This window comes from Sinocyclocheilus grahami, unplaced genomic scaffold, assembly GCF_001515645.1.
Source record: "Sinocyclocheilus grahami isolate Dianchi unplaced genomic scaffold, SAMN03320097.WGS_v1.1 scaffold1656.1, whole genome shotgun sequence".
Classification (NCBI taxonomy): Eukaryota; Metazoa; Chordata; class Actinopteri; order Cypriniformes; family Cyprinidae; genus Sinocyclocheilus; species Sinocyclocheilus grahami.
In genome coordinates, this window is record NW_015506835.1 from 178,531 (window position 1) to 198,987 (window position 20,457).

Below are 20,457 nucleotides of genomic sequence, written 5' to 3' on the forward strand. Positions count from 1 at the left end.
TGTGGTTAGTTTGTTACTCAGGCGCAGACAGGGCGCTGCACGAGACAAAAGAGGAATATAGCGACAACAACCGCTCTTTAGTGTAGATGCATGCTGATTTTATCAGACGATGCCGTGATTATAAATGAGAGTGACTCCTGGGTAACATGTATTAAAGGGGGTCGTGTTTAGTCACTATTTAGTGTGGTATTTTTTGACAGTATTCACTCATCATGACAGTAAAATAGGGCATTCTAAGTCAATATACTGCAGTATTTCCTCTCAATCAGTAGAAAATATGGTTAACACCCGGTCATGCCTGAAAAAAAATACCGTCATGTACCGTGAAACCGGTATCATTTTGAAAGATACCGTGATATACATTTTTGGTCATACCGCCCAGCACTATGTGTAGTATAAATAGGCACTTTTTTTCTGCACTGTCCACATTTTCACGCAATGTCTGTCTATGCATTACCGCCAATGCGTGAATTCTCATTAAATCTCACGTGTCAGGACTCGATTTAAAAACTTCCCGAAGGCACAAGGCGAGACTGAATAACATTTGTAACATTAATAATGATTAATCTGTATTTAATGTATACAGTTAAGACTATGCAGTGTAACTTTACATTTGATTATTAAATTTCTGTACCTGGAAATTTCCTTTAGACCTACCGGAAAAACCTGAAAAGCACTGTTTATCTAATTTGTGTCTTTGTTCTATTGTATTTATATTATACTATTGCTTGTAATATATTATTTATATATATATATATTTGGACACGGGCACACTTTTTATTATTTTAGCTGTTGACCAAAACCTATTCTATTTACAGTTATATAATGAATATGGGCTTAAAGTGCACACTCTGAGCTTTAGTTTGAGGGTATTCTCATCACAATTGGAGGAAAGGTTAAGGAGTTACATCTCTTTAACCCTTTAAACCCAAGGACACCTCCCACACGAAATCATTCATAATCAAATTACTAAGCAACCCCTGAATAGAATAACACGAGATAGGTATCATTTCAAAGCTTAGATTCTCAGCTTTTTAATGTGTAATCATTTTGATCAACTCTTAACAAGCGCTGAGCAGTCCCTCTAAACCGAAGTGTACCCCCCCCCGTCGTGAAAATATTACTAATCATATTTTTCAAACCACTGCCTTGATCAACTAAAAGTTTATATAATTTGTAAAGCTTAGAGTCTGAGCTCTACAATGCATGTAGCATGTACTTTGATTAACTCCAAAGTAGTGCAGAGTTATTTGCTGATAAATGACAAAAAATTCATAATTTACAAAAGTTTTTTTTGTGCCATGTACTCTAATATGTGAAAAAATATCATACAGCTCAGATAGTCATGTGTCATGTCATTTGAAAGGTCTCATCGAGTATAAAAAACAAGCATAATTCTTTGGGGCTTTGAATAAACTGCAGTGAGTTTTTGTACAAGAAGTCACCCCCAGACCCATATGAAAATAATATATAGATATCACCTTTTTGCTTGTAACTTCATTAAACATGATCAGATCGTGGAAACATACCATTATTATTTAGAGCAGATTCTCCTGATTAAAAAGAGCCCGTCATTTATATCTAAAGATTTTCCTCATGAATTTATAACGCATATGAAACTGCACAGGCGGCATGTACAGGGATCCACGCTAAGGATTTTTTTCACTGGCTTTAAATTTTCACTGGCCCTGCCACAAAAGATAAAATAGTTGCTGTTATCATGGTTTTTGATCTGTTATCTTGTACTCTAATAAATAAGCTTATATGACACCAATATTTTAGATACCAATTACTAGAGCCCGACCGATATATTGTTTTGCCGATATTATCGGCCGATATTAGCCATTCGCCGTATTGGCGAATATGCCGCCGATATGACACTTTTTTTACAGAACATATAACGCAGATAAAATGCTTGGAATGGTGTAATTACGTAGTTTGTCCAGCAGAGCGCGCTCCATTGTTTGCTACTGGTGACCTGGATGAAACACTTTAAAGCTTAGTCTATGGAAAACCATTGAAACTTTGAACGGCCATATCTCCGTAACGGCGTGGCGAATCCGCACCAAATTCGGGGGATCCCTTCAGCTCCAGGAACCCTCTCGAATGTGAATTGAGTGTACGTCTAGAGGCCCGCTTTCTAATGAGACCACCCCCGCGTCGATAGTCCCGGGGTTCGGGATTATTACGGGTGGTTAAATTCTCGGTCCGGCGCCGACCGATCAAGCAATCCCGGGGGGCTACCGACGCACGGAGGGTGGCGTTTGAGAGGGCTCCTCGAGCTGAAGGGATCCCCCAAATTTTGTGGAGATCCGCCAGCGCGTTCGCGAGATAGTGTCAACACTTTCACTTCAGTAAGGAGGTCTCTTGTTCAGGCAGCATTCACGCGTGGTCTTATTCGACCGTAAGTGCACCGCGAAGTGGACTTCACATGATATTCCTCCATGATTCCAGTTCCAAGGGAACGTACACGTTACATTCAAAGGGCATTAAAGTGCGCGAGACGTGAATTTATATTGTATTTATTTACAGAGGTATATTATGTCACACTTCTCTAGTAAGTTTCGTCTGTGTGTGAAGACGGTAGCACAAATCCGTGAATTAATGTTCCGAAGTGAAATAAACTTCAAAGCAATAAAGTTGAGTGGAATTGAATTAAATTGAATTAAAGTTGAACAAACTTCAACTTGACAGTTCAGTGCACTGATGTCAGACTCATTTTGGATAATAAAGTTTGTTAAATGCCCTGCCTCCATTACGTATCTCTGTCATGTCATTATAAGGGTTTCATCACCACATCTGAGTGATCATTTCAAAAAATGTTTAAGTATATATATTCTGTTTATGTATATACTGTATTCTGTATATAGTACCAGTCAAACGTTTGGACACACGAATGGGAAAGTGTCCAAACTTTTGACTGGTACTGTACTATAATATACACAAAGGATATTGGCCGATATATCGATATCTCCCTGGTATCGGCCCCCAAAAAACCCATATCGGTCAGGCTCTACCAATTACATTTTACAATTCTCTATTTCAATTTCGATACCACAGCAAAAAATCACTAGCCAAAAATAAACATAAATATAAAGTTTAAACATTATTAAAGACACGTGACAGCCAGTAAATAAGAACAAATGAATAAATTACAAGTAATAGCTCAATTAAAAATAGGCATATAGCACAAAAATAGAAATGAAATTATGCTTTTGGTTTTTATGTTTGTAGATGTTCAGGTACAGAAATTGAAAAATCACACAAAATATAATTTGCATATTCTTCACTCTGTGTTGCACCTGGATTTTTTTCCATGTGAAATTAGAGGCAACCACTGCATTTTAATCATGAATTGAAAAAAAAGTGCAATGTTTAATTTATATTAGACTGTATAATTTCTAAATCTGAAGCAAAAACAGAATAACCTGACTTTAGATTTGTGAAATTATGCTACATAAAACATCTGTATGAAACCGAAACGGCAGACGAGCTGAATGAGACGCAGCAGCGCTTATGGTACAGTGATACAGCGTTTCCTTGGTTACCGCTGTAATCACAGCAGCAGAAATTGAAAAATCACACACAAAATATAATTTGCATATTCTTCACTCTGTGTTGCACCTGGATTTTTTTCCATGTGAAATTAGAGGCAACCACTGCATTTTAATCATGAATTGAAAAAAAAGTGCGATGTTTAATTTACATTAGACTGTATAATTTCTAAATCTGAAGCAAAAACAGAATAACCTGACTTTAGATTTGTGAAATTATGCTACATAAAACATCTGTATGAAACTGAAATGGCAGACGAGCTGAATGAGACGCAGCAGCGCTTATGGTACAGTGATACAGCGTTTCCTTGGTTACCGCTGTAATCACAGCAGTGCTTATGGAACAGTGATACAGTGTTTCCTTGGTTACGGCTGTAATCACAGCAGCGCTTATGGTACAGTGTTACAGCGTTTCCTTGGTTACCGCTGTAATCACAGCAGTGCTTATGGAACAGTGATACAGCGTTTCCTTGGTTACCGCTGTAATCACAGCAGTGCTTATGGAACAGTGATACAGTGTTTCCTTGGTTACGGCTGTAATCACAGCAGCGCTTATGGAACAGTGATACAGTGTTTCCTTGGTTACCGCTGTAATCACAGCAGTGCTTATGGAACAGTGATACAGCGTTTCCTTGGTTACCGCTGTAAACACCGCAGCACTGCGTGTATTAACACTAATTTAAATGCATCATACGGAGACAAAATTAAAAGAAAATGCCATTCCTGAAAACAGTCAGTTCCGTTGCCCTCAGAAACACATTCATATAAAATTCAATGTTTGGATTTTCTTCCAATCCACCTTTTTCTTCAACTGGGTGAGACTTCCGGTTCATTAGCCGCTGTAGGTAGATAACGAGGAGAATAACAACGTGCAGTAAACGGTAAGACTGTTTCCACTACAAACCAGTGTGTTCATAATTAAGATAATACATTAAAATAATATAAGACACACCAACTTTCAATATCAAGCAGCAAAACTAACTGTTTTGTTAAGCCAAATATAGCTGGACGGAGTGGACGCAGATGAGACCAGAAGCCAGACCTAGGGGTGTGCGATATTGACAAATTATATCTCGATATTTTCTGGGATTTTATCGATAATGATAATTAGACGATATTTTGCTGAGTGTGTTATTGTGCTGATATCTTAAGGACTGCCGAAGACAGCTGACTCCTAATGTTTTTAATATTCTTCATATTCTGTGTGCTGGTCAGTTCATACGGATAGAAATTAATCTTTTCCAATAAGTTTAAACTGATTTTTGCATTTTATGGGCATTTTTACCTTTATAAAGCCATTTTTTCTAAAAGTGTCCATTATCTTTTAAAAGGTTTTCGTCATTTATGAAAAATGTTTTTTGTGCCATGTACGCTACCCAGATAACAAAATTCCTGAGGCCCAGATTAGGCCCACACCTGACACTTTCATCCAGCCCACATACCGCGTGGAATGATGGCACTTGGGCGGTCCGCTCCTGTTTGCCAGATTTGGGCCACAAGCAAGCCAAAAGAAGGCCCAGTGTCAGCCATGAATAACAGTTGATTTTTATTCGAACCCTGGTCTTCACCACACTCCTCATGTGGCCCACATGCTGCATGGGATGGTGGCAATTTGGCAGTGGTCCACAAGCAGGCCACTACACAGCCACATTTTAGCTAATAATGAACTAAATAAACCATAAATATACATTATCTGGGCCACACTAAGCCTTAAGTGAGTTATTTAGCAACAATACTCAACATTGCAAAGAGAAATGTAAAAATGTCCTCCATAAATGTTCAAATAAGTTCCAGAAATGTGTCCTACTTGATAAAATCATCCCGACCCAAGATTTTCACAAGCAATGTCACGGATAAATGTTCAAAGACACATTCCAATACTTTAAAAATTGTTCTTCACAAGTTTGAACTTAAATGCTTCTCACTCAGACTCTACCTACACAGTAAGTCTGTGAGTGTCATAGCTGCGCAGTGTTAAAGAGCTCACAACAAAGATGAAAGGTTATATAGCATAAGTCTTTAATCCAGCAAGGGTAAATCCAAACAATGTAGCACAGCAACATTTAAGACATGTAGACATAAGACCAGACAAACTCAAAGTGAACATACAGGAACTTAAGTACTCAGACCAAACAAGCATAAATAACTAGGCACACCTGAACAGAATAATACAGTCAACACAACCAGGGAAACGGTGCAAAAGAAAAACTAAGTCCAAATTAACAGAAACTGTGACAGTAAGAGTACAATCATTATAGTGCAGTTCTGTTTTTATGCTGTGCTATAATAACTTTAATATTAAAACCAAATAAGCCTCCAACTGAATGCTCGTCATACAGACCTATTAGTTTAATGGGATGTGATACAAAAATACTTTGTAAAGCACTTGCTAGAAGATTAGACAAATATCTTCCCCAATTAATTATTGATGATCAACAAGGCTCTGTACAAAAAAGACAAGGTTATCATAACATCAGATGGGTCTTGAATATATTACATGAGAGACATAATGAAAAAGACACCGTAATGCTATCAGTAGATGCGTGCCAAGCATTCGATAGGATCTCTTTGATGTTCTTTCAAGATTTGGATTAGGCAAAACTTTTCTTAAATGGATTTGGCTATTCTACACGGACCCGGCTGTTGAGGTACTAACTAATAACATCATCTCAAGGTCATTCAATCTGCAGCGATCCACCCGTCAAGGGTGCCCTCTGTCCCCACTGTTGTTCGTGTTGGCAGTCGAACCCCTAGCTATGGCAGTGAGAGTACATAAAGGAATATCAGGCATTACAATTGGGGACAAGGATCATCGTATCTCTTTATTTGCAGATTTGCAGATGATTTTTCTTACTAATGTAAAAAGTAGTATTCCCAATTTGATGAGACTAATCAGAATTTTCTGGATATAAAAATATAAAATTAAAATCAGTATTAATGTTTCTTAATAAGGAAGAAAGACATAGACCCATAATAAATACCCCCTTTATGACAACTATAGAAGGTTTTAGGTATCTAGGTGTCAGAATTACCCCCGACCTTAGTGAAATAATCTAAAAAAATTATGATCCCCTAGTGGAAAGGTGTCCTACTTGATAAAATCATCCCGACCCAAGATTTTCACAAGCAACAATTAAAATGTCACGGATAAATGTTCAAAGACACATTCCAATACTTTAAAAATTGTTCTTCACAAGTTTGAACTTAAATGCTTCTCACGCAGACTCTACCTACACAGTAAGTCTGTGAGTGTCATAGCTACGCAGTGTTAAAGAGCTCACAACAAAGATGAAAGGTTATATAGCATAAGTCTTTAATCCAGCAAGGGTAAATCCAAACAATGTAGCACAGCAACATTTAAGACATGTAGACATAAGACCAGACAAACTCAAAGTGAACATACAGGAACTTAAGTACTCAGACCAAACAAGCATAAATAACTAGGCACACCTGAACAGAATAATACAGTCAACACAACCAGGGAAACGGTGCAAAAGAAAAACAAAGTCCAAATTAACAGAAACTGTGACAGTAAGAGTACAATCATTATAGTGCAGTTCTGTTTTTATGCTGTGCTATAATAACTTTAATATTAAAACCAAATAAGCCTCCAACTGAATGCTCGTCATATAGACCTATTAGTTTAATGGGATGTGATACAAAAATACTTTGTAAAGCACTTGCTAGAAGATTAGACAAATATCTTCCCCAATTAATTATTGATGATCAACAAGGCTCTGTACAAAAAAGACAAGGTTATCATAACATCAGATGGGTCTTGAATATATTACATGAGAGACATAATGAAAAAGACACCGTAATGCTATCAGTAGATGCGTGCCAAGCATTCGATAGGATCTCTTTGATGTTCTTTCAAGATTTGGATTAGGCAAAACTTTTCTTAAATGGATTCGGCTATTCTACACGGACCCGGCTGTTGAGGTACTAACTAATAACATCATCATCTCAAGGTCATTCAATCTGCAGCGATCCACCCATCAAGGGTGCCCTCTGTCCCCACTGTTGTTCGTGTTGGCAGTCGAACCCCTAGCTATGGCAGTGAGAGTACATAAAGGAATATCAGGCATTACAATTGGGGACAAGGATCATCGTATCTCTTTATTTGCAGATGATATTATATTTTTTCTTACTAATGTAAAAAGTAGTATTCCCAATTTGATGAGACTAATCAGAATTTTCTGGATATAAAATTAACCACTCTAAATCAGTATTAATGTTTCTTAATAAGGAAGAAAGACATAGACCCATAATAAATACCCCCTTTATGACAACTATAGAAGGTTTTAGGTATCTAGGTGTCAGAATTACCCCCGATCTTAGCGAAATAATCTAAAAAAATTATGATCCCCTAGTGGAAAGAACCACTGATGTATTGAAAAAATGGACAAATTTACCAATATCCATGATCGGACGAATTAATATAATTAAAATGTCTATTCTACCCAAATTCTTATACTTTTTTCAAACACTCCCATTGCCGTTACCAAACATCTTTTATGATAAAATTGAAAAGCTATGAATGATAGAAAAGCTAGACTTCGCCTTAAGCTATTACATCTGCCCTATGAAAGGGGAGGGCTTCAACTTCCCAATTTTAGATGGTACTATATGGCTGCCCAACTTACTTCAGCACTAAATTACTTCAGTACAATAACACCTGCTTGGGTAGACATTGAACAAAACTCCATCCCAGATATACCATTAAAAATGTACCTATACTCTTCAGATACTAAGTCATTGAAGAAGAACACAAAAAACCCTTTCCTTAAAAATACTGTTTCAGTCTGGCATGCTGCATATAGGTGATATGCAGAGATTATCCCAATTTACTCCTATTTGGGGTAATGAACAATTTACACCTGGTAATAAAGATGGAGGATTTAAGATATGGAATATTAGAAGCATTCAGAAAATTATGGATTTATATGAAGATGGAGTTCTACTTTCTTTTGATCAGCTATACCAGAGATATGTAATTCCCAAAAAGCATTTTTTTAAGTATTTACAGTTGAAAAGTTACATGTCATCAAAAGAAGAACAGATCATCTGTATACCATCTTTATCAAAATTAGAGGAAATTACTCTCGGAAATTTAGAAGGTAAGGGTCACGTATCTGTGTACTATAATTTAATGGTGAAACACAGTACTGAATCAACATTGGACAAATTAAATGCCTGGAAAATGGATATACAGGAAGATATAGATGAGGAAGACTGGAACTATGCTTGTCTTAAAGCACAAATGCAGACAATAAATACAAGGTTTAAATTACTTCAATATAAATGGTTAATGAGAACCTATATAACTCCTGTAAAACTTCATCAAATGTCTGCTAATATTCCAGATATATGTTCTAAATGCTTGAACGATAAAGGTACACTATATCATTGCCTCTGGGAATGTCCAAAGATACAAAACTTTTGGAAGGAGGTTATAAAATGTTTGTCAGACATGTTTAATATTGCAATTCCTTTGAATGCAAAACGTTGTATTCTTGGAATATATCCAATGGACGTTATGCAAACATCAAGGCAGATTAAACTTGTAGACTTTGGTCTCCTTCAAGCCAGAAGAGTTAGTGCATTAGGCTGGAAGAGTATGGATGCTCCATCTATGAAAATGTGGACAAAGGAATCATGTGAAATGGAAATGTAGACCTTACTGAAAAAGACATTGTAAAACATTCTCTATAACAAATTTATTTATATATTTATTTATTTTATTATTATTTTATTGTATTTTATTTTATTATTTTGTATGCATTTATTTAAAGAAAAAAAAGTGTTAATTGAACATGTAAGTGAAGGGGTGTATGCTTGTGTACTTGTTCTGGTGTTACATAGGCTATTTTGTTGCTACATGTATAACTGATGTGTGTTTATAAAATAAGAAAAAGGACAATAAACATATTGGGGAAGAAAACAAACAAACAAAACAAACAAACAAATGACAACTAAAATAAAAAAAAGAAAAGAAAGAAGAGCCTCTAACACTAGCATTCTCTATTCTTTCTACTTATTTGCTTTTTATTGATTATAAATAATGACCTTCTAACACTTGCATTATCTATTCTTTTTCTGTTCTATTGACTTGTTTTATTTTTATGTAAAAATGAAAAATCTAACACTAGCATTCCCTATTCCTTTTCTATTTTTTCTATTTATTATAAAAACAAAATAAGCAAACAAACAAACAAAAACCTTGCTATGTATACTGTAAGGCGAAGCTAAAACTAAAATATGGTCACCCTAGCTTGCATTTGAGGATCCTTAGATCACATATTGGGGAAAAAGGGAAAAAAAATTTAAATGTTAAGTCCCACAAGTACTTCTATTTTGAAAAAAAAAAAAAAAAAAGTGTTACAACCAGAAGTGGTCCTCATCTGTTTTATAATATATGGGGCATATTTGCCATGTTAAATGTGGGACAAGTTGGCTTACACACTGATCAGCGAATGCTGACTGTGCCGTATATTTGCTAAAAGTGGCCCAAATTGTTATTAATTATTTGGGCAATATTTGTCATTTTATATGCGGGCCACATTTGCGGCATCATATAAGGGCCACTTTAGGCTGACAGCCACATTAGCCAATTCTCACTGAGCCATATCTTTGACAAAACTGGCCCAGATATGTTTGAGGATAACTGGACCACATTTGTGGCATCATATGCGGGCCACTTTAGATAGACTCACAGCCACATTAGCCAGTGCTTACCATTAGTGGTCGACCGATACAGTGGTGTGAAAAAGTGTTGGCCCCCCTTCCTGATTTTTTATTTTTTTTTGCTTGTTTGTCTCACTTTAATGTTTCAGATCATTAAACAAATTTAAATATTAGTAAAAGATAACACAAGTGAACACAACATGCAGTTTTTAAATTATGGTTTTTATTATTAAGGGAAAACAAAATCCAAAACTACATGGCCCTGTGTGAAGAAGTGTTTGCCTCTAAACCTAATAACTGGTTGGGCCACCCTTAGCAGCAACAACTGCAATCAAGCGTTTGCGATAACTTGCAATGAGTCTGTTACAGCGCTGTGGAGGAGTTTTGGTCCACTCATCTATGCAGAATTGTTGTAATTCAGCCACATTGGAGGGTTTTCGAGCATGAACCGCCTTTTTAAGGTCATGCCACAGCATCTCAATAGGATTCAGGTCAGGACTTTGACTTTTAAACAAATCTTTGAATGACTAATAAACATCTAATTTAAAAAACCTTGCAGACTTAGTCGGATCCAGCTGTGAGATCGTGTGAAGTGTGCGTGTGTATGCTGCATGATCGCGTGTTCTCTGCGTGACGGTCGAGCCGTGTGAATTGAATGCAGACAGGAGGAGAGTTCAGCTTCACTGGAGACTTTAAACTCGTGATTTCAAATTATGCTGCGCTTTATGCATTTACCCGCTGCCATATTCATGTCATTTTCACTGTGTGCTGTATGTAAAATGAGTGTTACCTTGGCTTTATTTGAAAAAATATGATTCCCAATGCACACAAACTTCCCAGAATACTGAGTGCCCTGTTGGTAACAGTGTTTACTTCCTTTTTAATTATATTTTTATTAAATATGTATTTATTTGTGAAAAATACTTTGTCATTTAAAGTTTAAATGTTTATTTAACACATTTATTTTTTAATCAATATTAACCAATATCGGTCAACCACTACTTACCATGCCAAACCTGGCCCAGATATGTTTGAGGATAACTGGGCCACATTTGTGGCATCATATGCGGGCCACTTTAGACTCACAGCCACATTAGCCAGTGCTCTCTGTGCCATATCTTTGCCCAAACTGGCTCAGATACGTTTAATTTGCTGAAACATATGTGGACCACATTTGGTTTACACCCTGATTAGCCTTTGTCGATTGTGCCACATTTTTGCCAAAGGTGGCCCACATTTGGTTGATACTATTTGGGCCATAATCACTGTTTACCACATGGGCCACTTTAGGGTCACATTCAGATTACACATTGCCGTCAACACCGCATCTTTACCTACAGAGGCCCACATGTGATTTGATACATTTGGGCAATTTTTGCTGTTTTACATATGGGCCACTTCAGGCTTGCATCCATTTTGTACGGGCCATAAGAAGGCCAGCAGTGCTATATCATTGCCTTAAGTGGCCACATCCACAGTCATGTGTCATATGTCATTTGAAAGGTCCCATCGAGTAGAATAAAACAAAATATAATTGTTTGGGGCTTTGACTAAACTTGAGTGCGGCATTACTTCAAATTCAAAACAAAATTTCAATTTCAATAAGTGCTCGCTTTTTAATTTCACTTTCGATTTCGCGATATAGCGGCACTCTGTGTAAAGGGAGCACTTACAGTGCGTGCATAATTATTATGCACATTGATATTCTGATCACATTTTTTTCCAAGCACATTTTACCAATTCCAAACCACATCAGTCTTAATAACTACTATTATTTTTGTATTTAATCATTTATAAGTGATATATATAATTGTCCATGAAGGCTGGAAATGAAAAACACCTTATTAAGGTGTGCAGAATTATTAGGCAAGTTCTTTTCCGGATGAAATTAGCCAAAAAAAAAAAAATAGCTCAGACTGAGAAGTCAAAAATGATTACATCCCCATGAGAAATATTAAAAACTAATGCAATACAGAAATTGCTAAGTTAAGACATGACCATTGGTCAGCAAAATGCTCACTGGGTCAGCAGGGTCAGGAAAAATACAGGTGGAGAAGAAAAGACAAACATTAACTGATAAAGAATTAAGAATTAATGTGAAGAATTTGGTGTGAAACCATCAGGAAGCATTTAGTCTCCAGCACCAGCATTTTTCAGAACTGCAACCTATACCTGCAGTCTCCAGAAGTACAAGGTGTCCGGTTCTGAGAGACTTTGCATGGGTAAAAAATCCTAAGAAATGACCCTCATTTAATTAGAATAACATTCTGAAGTGTTGTGAAATAAAGATTTATTTCAAACACTCGACTGACTTTATGAAGTGAGTTTGGAGTAAAAACATGTTATTAAATGTGGTATTTTCACATGCTTTCAGATGGAGCAGCATTTACTTCACAGAGCCGTAGTTCACTAGTGCCTGTCCATAATTGCCAAAGCATGAAATTAATTTTCTGTGTTTGCTGATGCCCTGTTTACCATGAGGTCAATTGCACAAAATAAATGTTTTCAGGTGGGTTAATGTGTATGCATTAAGCAGTGTATGTTCACTTACAGCGTGTCCAGTCCTATGTCCGAGACATACTGGCCCAAGAATGCAGACCTTCTTTTGCCCGACAGAGAATGGAGGCTGAACATTACAGCTCCACACCAGTGCTAGAGCCCTTCTTGGACAAGAACACTCATCTGAATGAACAAATATTCCAATATCCCTCACCGTTTGGTTTCCTGGACATGAAGAACCAGCTTCAGGAGATCCTGGACCTCCTACCAGCCTCCTCTGAGGAGAGACGTGGAGGGAGGGACTGCCGTCGATGTCTAGTGATTGGAAATGGAGGAATACTGAAAGGACTAGGACTCGGACCTCTTTTTAACCAGTTTGATACCATCATCAGGTGAGAGTCTGCTCTGCTTAATTTCTCTGATTTTACCTAAAGGATGTGCGTGTGGGTTTGTGTGTGTGTGTATGTATATAAATATAAATACAGGACTGTTGTTTGTATGCAGATTGAACAGTGGTCCTGTGCGAGGTTTCAGCGCAGACGTTGGGAACCGCACCTCCATCAGGATGAGTTATCCTGAGGGCTCCCCGAATGTCTGGGAAGACATGGATTCAGATCTTAGATTTGTGGCTGTGATCTATAAGCCTGTCGACTTCCACTGGCTTCGTGCGATGATTACCAAGACGTTCGTTGTGAGTGCTTGTTTGCGCATCAGGCAGATGATTGTCTTGATCAGTGCAGTATGTCTGAATGTCACATTTAACACGTCACCTTTCAGTCGCTGTGGGACTGGCTGTGTTTCTGGCAGAATGTGCCGGTGAGTCTCCCGCTCAAGACCTCTCAGTTCCGTCTGCTGAATCCAGAGATTATTAGAGAGACGGCTTTGGATCTGCTTCACTATCCCAGTGTTAGAGAGCGCCTCTCGAGCTGGGAGCAGGTGAGCTGCTTTTCATTGCTTTTATAGGGGGAAATGTTTAGGTTTTATGTGTTAAAATGATGAACATATTTAACGCAATACCCCGTTCCATCGCCTTACAGTGTCTGATGATCATGATGCAGGATGACTGACTGCATGATGGAATCTGTTAGAATACAGTCACGCGTCTAAAATTCTATAAATGAGGACAAAAAAAATCACCCTCACAGTTCAGTAATATTGTTACATTTCACAGCTGAAAATAGTTCCAATCCAAGCCACAGCAGAACTGTTAAGCATCTCTGATCAACACACAGCGAAACAAATCTCTTTTGAACAAATCAAGTGAATCAGTGACTCATTCATAAAGACAGTCACTTGCTTCATTTCTGAATGAATCAGCCGTTGAATAATGAATCTAGTGAGTCAGGGATCTGGAGACTAATTTGTAAGCTTCGCTTCCAAATGAATCAGCCGTTTGAATGAATTAGTTTAATGAATGACTGAAAAGTTGCAGCCATCTAGTGGTTATAGTTTTGACAGTATCATTTCCTTTTTCTTTTCTTGTTGTTTTTTTTTTAAGTAATATTTCAATATTCAATTCTTTTCATTTTTTGCTTATGAAATATTTCATAGCATCTAGTGTGTGTGTGTGTGTGTTTATAATCAATTCTTAAAATGTTGTTTCTCTACAGAATGTCCCTACTTTAGGAGTGTCTGCTCTCAATCTGGCAACATACCTGTGTGATGAGGTGAGTTTAGCAGGCTTTGGCTATAACCTCAGCCAGAAAGACGCTCCTCTCCATTACTACGACCACAGACTCATGACATCCATGCTAAAGGAAGCCATGCATGACGTTCAGACCGAGACGGTTTTCCTCAAGCGTCTGGTAACGTCTGGCAGTATTACTGACCTCACGGGAGGAATCCACTGCAACTTCTGTTCAAGATGACGGTCTTGACTCCAGATGACTGAGAGGGACAGACTCTCACAGTGGCCCGCGTGAGGAATAATTCAGGAAAGTGAGGGATTTACTGAAAGCAGTCATTGACGCACTACGAATGAAGCACTGCGGAGTGTTTTGCCATGTTTAAAGCTGTGATGCTGATGCTCTGGCTGTTCTGTTTTTTTATCAAATTAAGGCCAATCACAAAAAGACTAAGGTTTTAGATTAAACATTTAATTCATTCATTTTTAGTATCTTTTGTTTTAAAAAGCTATTATGCCAAAGTAAAATATTTTATTTAAAGCAGTTTGGTGGGAAATCAATGCCTATTTTTTGTTTGTGAATGTTTATATTAATAAGCAATAAAACGTAAGCAGATTCTAGTTGTCTGAACATGCAAAATAATATAATTTGTCATTTTCATTATGCATATTATTTTTGTTTGTTAACTGTATTTATATTTTGTGCAATAACTATACTTTTCCAATAGATGGAGCCCTTGTTGTAGAAAATACACTGAACAGTCTAGTAGTAAAGAGAAACGACATTCATCTTTGCTGTATACTTCACGTGAGGTCACAAAATTGCAGCAAACTGTCTTTGATACGTGATAAATTGATTTCTTATTTCCGTTTGCCTTTCTCTCACGTGGACACACACAAACGTTCATACACAGGATACTAATGTTTCCTTTCTGGCTCCTGCCACTATTTTTCAGAACTGTAATGAGCTGAAAGCTCTCCAGCTAAAGACTGCAGCGGTCGTCTTCAGTCTTCCTGCAAGTGTAGATCTTTTAAATGGTTTGTTGTTCTTCTGGGCTGTCTTATTTCAGGAGTATACGGGACAGCATTTATGTCTCAAAAGACCTCCGCAGAATGAGTTTCAAGACAAATGTGTTTGGGTCATTTTCAGTTTCTTGCAAGTCCTAAGTAATGAAGAAATATTACTCACTGATACAATTGTAAGACAGCATTGAGATTTTCACACTCTCCCAGTGTGTAGTTTCAAAGCAGTTTTACAGAAAACCACGTGTTGGCATGTCTTTTATATTTAAGATGCAAGGCACATTGTTAGTTTGTGCTTCATCATTGTTTTTTTTTTATGCTGTACACTAATTAATAAAATATATTTTTTAAAGTCATTTTGTGATGTTGATAAATCATGTAATATTTGGCAGAGAGCATGGATTTCAGTCGTCAATGATATCTACGTTGATAATATTTTTCATAGCTTTTCTCAGTTAACACAAAAATTCTCCCTTTCTAGTGTCCATTTTATTATTTTTTTAGATACTTGCAATTCTTAAACCTTGTTATAAACTCATTTCCCGACTTTCCGAATCTTCACCAAAATCCCATCTAGATTGAATTCTCGAAGTACCATTAGATAAAAAGGGTGCATTGCCTATTGCGTACAGACTGATCTCCTCCTTTTCCATTCCTTCTCTCTCATTTATTCAACTCAATCATTTATTCGATTGGGAAGCGGACCTTTGCCTCACATTTGAGGATGCGACTTGAAAGGTTAGGATAGTGACCCCTATCCCCCAGTAGTATTACAGCACACTGTGAGTGTTTGTTAGCAGGGGTTTGTTTTTGCCATCTGATGGAGCGTTTGGACCCGGAAATAGTGACTTGTAATGTCAGATAGTTCTGTAGCTGGCAGAAGAACTGTGTAGAGCAGGGGTGCCCAAACTCGGTCCTGGAGGGCCGGTGTCCTGCAGAGTTTATTTCCATTCCTTCTCTCTCATTTATTCAACTCAATCATTTATTCGATTGGGAATCAGACCTTTGCCTCACATTTGAGGATGCGACTTGAAAGGTTAGGATAGTGACCCCTATCCCCCAGTAGTATTACAGCACACTGTGAGTGTTTGTTAGCAGGGGTTTGTTTTTGCCATCTGATGGAGCGTTTGGACCCGGAAATAGTGACTTGTAATGTCAGATAGTTCTGTAGCTGGCAGAAGAACTGTGTAGAGCAGGGGTGCCCAAACTCGGTCCTGGAGGGCCGGTGTCCTGCAGAGTTTAGCTCCAGCTTGCCTCAACACACCTGCTGGAAGTTTCTAGTATGCCTGTAAGAGCTTGATTAGCTGCTGCAGGTGTGTTTGATTAGGGTTGGAGCTAAACTCTGCAGGACACTGGCCCTCCAGGACCGAGTTTGTGCAGCCCTGGTGTAGAGTATTCAGACAGATGGATGTGGTTTGCCTGATATTGTGGAACACCACTTTTGGTGAGGTTCACAGAATTCTTGTCCATCACATGGTTTCATTTATGCCTTCAAGCCCTGTGCTGGAACTGAGCCTCATATATGAATGGGGTCACACTTTTACGGTTCTGTGTTTTAATGCTTTACTTTCCTTTAGCTGAGAAGACGAATCATTAAAACAAATATCCTTTGGGTTATTTCATCTCTGTCCTGTTTCTCCTTGCCTAGACAGCAACTTGGGAAACATCTTTTGGAATAAGACTGATCCGGTAGCTTGTGAATGGGTGTGAGATCTGCATGTTATACAGATGTGCCAGCCTGATGATATTCAGTTTTCAGATTAAATCATTTATATGAGAAACTAGCACTGCCCCCCAGACGAGAGCCAATAATGATTTTGTCTGAGCTATGAATAAAATATAAAAATTAAAGAATTCACATTTTATTTGTATTATCTTATTGTTTTAGTAGATAGAATAAGTATGTTTTGGGCTAGATTAATTATTTAAGCTCCATATCCTTGCGAGTCACGACTCGTGATTCTCAGCTTGAGAGGACTCCCTTTTCATTATTTTCCCTCTTTAGCAAGTTAACAAAAATTCATTTTTTTTTTTTATTATAAACCCACCCATTTATTTCTGGCTGAATTGCACAGGCGATTTGGAGCGATGTTCTTGAGTGTGGCGTGAGATGCAGTATTCAGTTTAAGCAGCATGTGCGCAAGCCTTAAGATTCAGCCTCGGCTTGTGACAGCTGAAATGGATCTTGTGAAATGTGTGATCGCATCGCCGATTACTCTTGAGAAACTTAAAGATGAAGTCTACAGAAGGACCCCCCCAAGCATAAAAGTGGAACTCCGCCTATGGCCAGTCTGTGCCTGTATGAATGGACTCGGTGATGTTACGCATGTAGAAAGAGAGGGGGCCCAGCATCGACCCCTGTGCTACCCCACTGGTTAAACACCTCTCCTTCCCAAAAGAGCTTAAAACTTCTGCCCATCTGGAAGGACTCAAATCAAGGTTCAGCAGAATGAGAATGGGACAGATCTTGAGGCAGGTCTCACCAAATGATGGAGACAGAGATGGACATTCACCACCTTTTAGAAAGACTGTGGTAACACTATAAAGACCTGTTTGTGTAAAAGAGTTGGCCTTTAAATGAAAGGCACAAATGAAAAAAAATAATTACTGGTAAAGAAAATTACAATGCAAATCGCTTAATGAAAGCAAAACGGAGTTGTGATTGTTGTGGTGTAATTGTACAGCATCTGGAGGTTTAGAGAAGCAAACCTCTTGTTAAAAGAGAACTATTATGCCCCTTTTTACAAGATGTAATATAAGTCTCTGGTGTCCCCAGAATGTGTCTGTGAAGAAACAGATCATTTATTCTATCATTTTTGAAAATGCCTATTTTGAGTGGAAGCAGAAACAAGCTGTTTTCATGCATGTCTTTTTAAATGCAAATGAGCTGCTGCTCCCCGCCCCCTTTTCCAGAATAGAGCTGCGCCTTTACAGCTCGTACCTCAGATACTCTGCTAAAAACATCTGTTTGGTTTTGATTGTCACATCTATTGCACTGAAAACGTATTTGCATGCTTTTTAAAGCCATATCAGTTTAAACTTCTGATATAGGGTTTTCTGAGAGCGCACAGCCGAAGCGTGCACACAGAAAGTGTCTGTCACACGGCATGTGAGTACTAAACTAACTTCTCTTCCATGCCTTATTGCACTTAAACTGTCAAATACACACATCTGTGCGGCAACAGTGTAATATACAGTAAATAAATCAATAAATCCTTGTCTCCTCTGAGGCTGGGACTCTAAACAGTGTTCTGTGCTCATCAGTGCAGCCAAAGACAGAACAGTTAGCATCAGGGTTGCCAGGTTTTCACAACAAAACCAGCCCAAAACTAGCCTTATCTCATTTTGAGGGAGAGGGGTTTTTTTGTTTGTAAAAATCGCTTTCTGGGGGTAAAATACATGTTTTTGGCAAGGTTCACCTGGTAAAATTTGCATTCCAAGGGCTAATATTACGTTATTGGGGTCGCTACAACCCGCAGACATGAAAAACAACCTGTGGCAACAGTGTTAAAGTAGCCCAACTCCGAGGACTTGGCAACACTGGTTAGCATGCTTTGCTCAAACTTTCACCATGGCGTTAGAACTGGTACACCATTGTCGCTTGCAAAAACACGATGGCGGCACCATGGGTGGAAACTTGCAGATTAAGGGGCGGAAATATTATAATAATATAATAAAGATCTCCTTTTTATGTCACAGGGGGAGCAAAATCTGAGTGGCTCAAAACTGGGTTCTATTTCACATTTTCTGGGTTGGTAGATGCACCGGGGACTGATTATTGCACTTAAACACAGAAAAAGTCAGATTTTCATGATAAAGAGAGAGATACACTGTTTTAAGCAGTGCTGTAAACATGCTTTCCCTGTTCAGAGTTTACCTTTATCTCGCCTTTAAAGGAAATCTGCACAGCATAGGACATGTAAAAAGACATTGTCAATGGAAATGTGCAGGTTTTTCAGACATGCTCATGTGAGATGGAAGCAGACTGTCTGGGGTGAGTTCAGTAAAGAAGACCAATACTGTCTGAGTGCTGTCGTTCGGATAGAAGGAATGACGTATTCAAAGACTGCAATGTGAGATCTTGACGTGGTGGACAGAACAGGGAAAGCATGTTTACAGCACTGCTTAAAACGGCGTCTCTGTCTTTTTCTGGCAGTATCAGCTGACCACGGTAAGACAGTATGACCATAGAAGATGATTTGTGAGACAACATCATGTGAGGTTACTTGCTAGAATTCTGAACACATTCAGAGCGGAACACAGTTCCAGAATAATGTTACTTCGTACATACAAAGTTTTATATTAATAAAATACAAGAAATATTTTGTGCACGTTTCTCTGAAATATTTTTTGAACAGATGGCTCATCTTCACATAAAATAAATAAATTGTTGCTTTTTCTATGGACTAATTATTTGTTATATCATGTGATGATAGACATCTTCAAATAGAAGTAGCTGTCTGATTTCATGACGAATAATCTGACCACGTCTCCATGCTATTTCAAATCATTTTCATGGATGTTTTTTGATGTTTTCACTAAAAGGAGTTGAATTTATTACAGCCTAACAACCTAATGAAAGTGACTAGTAGGTTTGGCCTTGATGAGCAAACACAAAGACTTGTCACTGCACACAGACGTGTGTGAGCTCACACACTCTCACAACACACCGCAGTCAGCAAACAACTGCTGAGATGACAGCCTCTAAAATCATCACGTAACCTGTCCAAAAATATGATCTTCTGCCACTTACAACCTTAAAAAATGAACTAAATCATAATCCGAACTAAATGTAAGTAGATAAAAAAAATGCTTATAAATCACTCAATGATCTAAGTTATGTACTATTTGTACTACACTTGTGTGTGTGTGTGTGTGTGAGTGAGTGAGTGAGTGTGTGTGTGTGTGTGTGTGTGTGTGTGTGTAAAAAATGAACTAAATCATAATCCGAACTAAATGTAAGTAGATAAAAAAATGCTTATAAATCACTCAATGATCTAAGTTATGTACTATTTGTACTACACTTGTGTGTGTGTGAGTGAGTGAGTGTGTGTGTGAGTGAGTGAGTGT

General features: G+C 37.9%; 1 protein-coding gene across 4 annotated transcripts in view; it reads left to right on the plus strand.

The window, feature by feature from the left end:
* The window catches only part of st3gal5 (ST3 beta-galactoside alpha-2,3-sialyltransferase 5), a 20,873-nt gene extending 5,995 nt beyond the window's left edge, over nt 1-14,878 (plus strand). For all 4 annotated transcript variants that reach the window (XM_016258212.1, XM_016258213.1, XM_016258214.1 and 1 more), the window contains exons 4-7: nt 12,795-13,132; nt 13,245-13,431; nt 13,518-13,676; nt 14,351-14,878. In XM_016258212.1, coding sequence (XP_016113698.1) covers nt 12,795-13,132; nt 13,245-13,431; nt 13,518-13,676; nt 14,351-14,608 — 942 coding nt within the window. In that variant the 3' untranslated portion in view covers nt 14,609-14,878. The remainder of the gene's footprint in view (nt 1-12,794; nt 13,133-13,244; nt 13,432-13,517; nt 13,677-14,350) is intronic.
* The last annotated feature ends 5,579 nt before the right edge of the window (nt 14,879-20,457 follow it).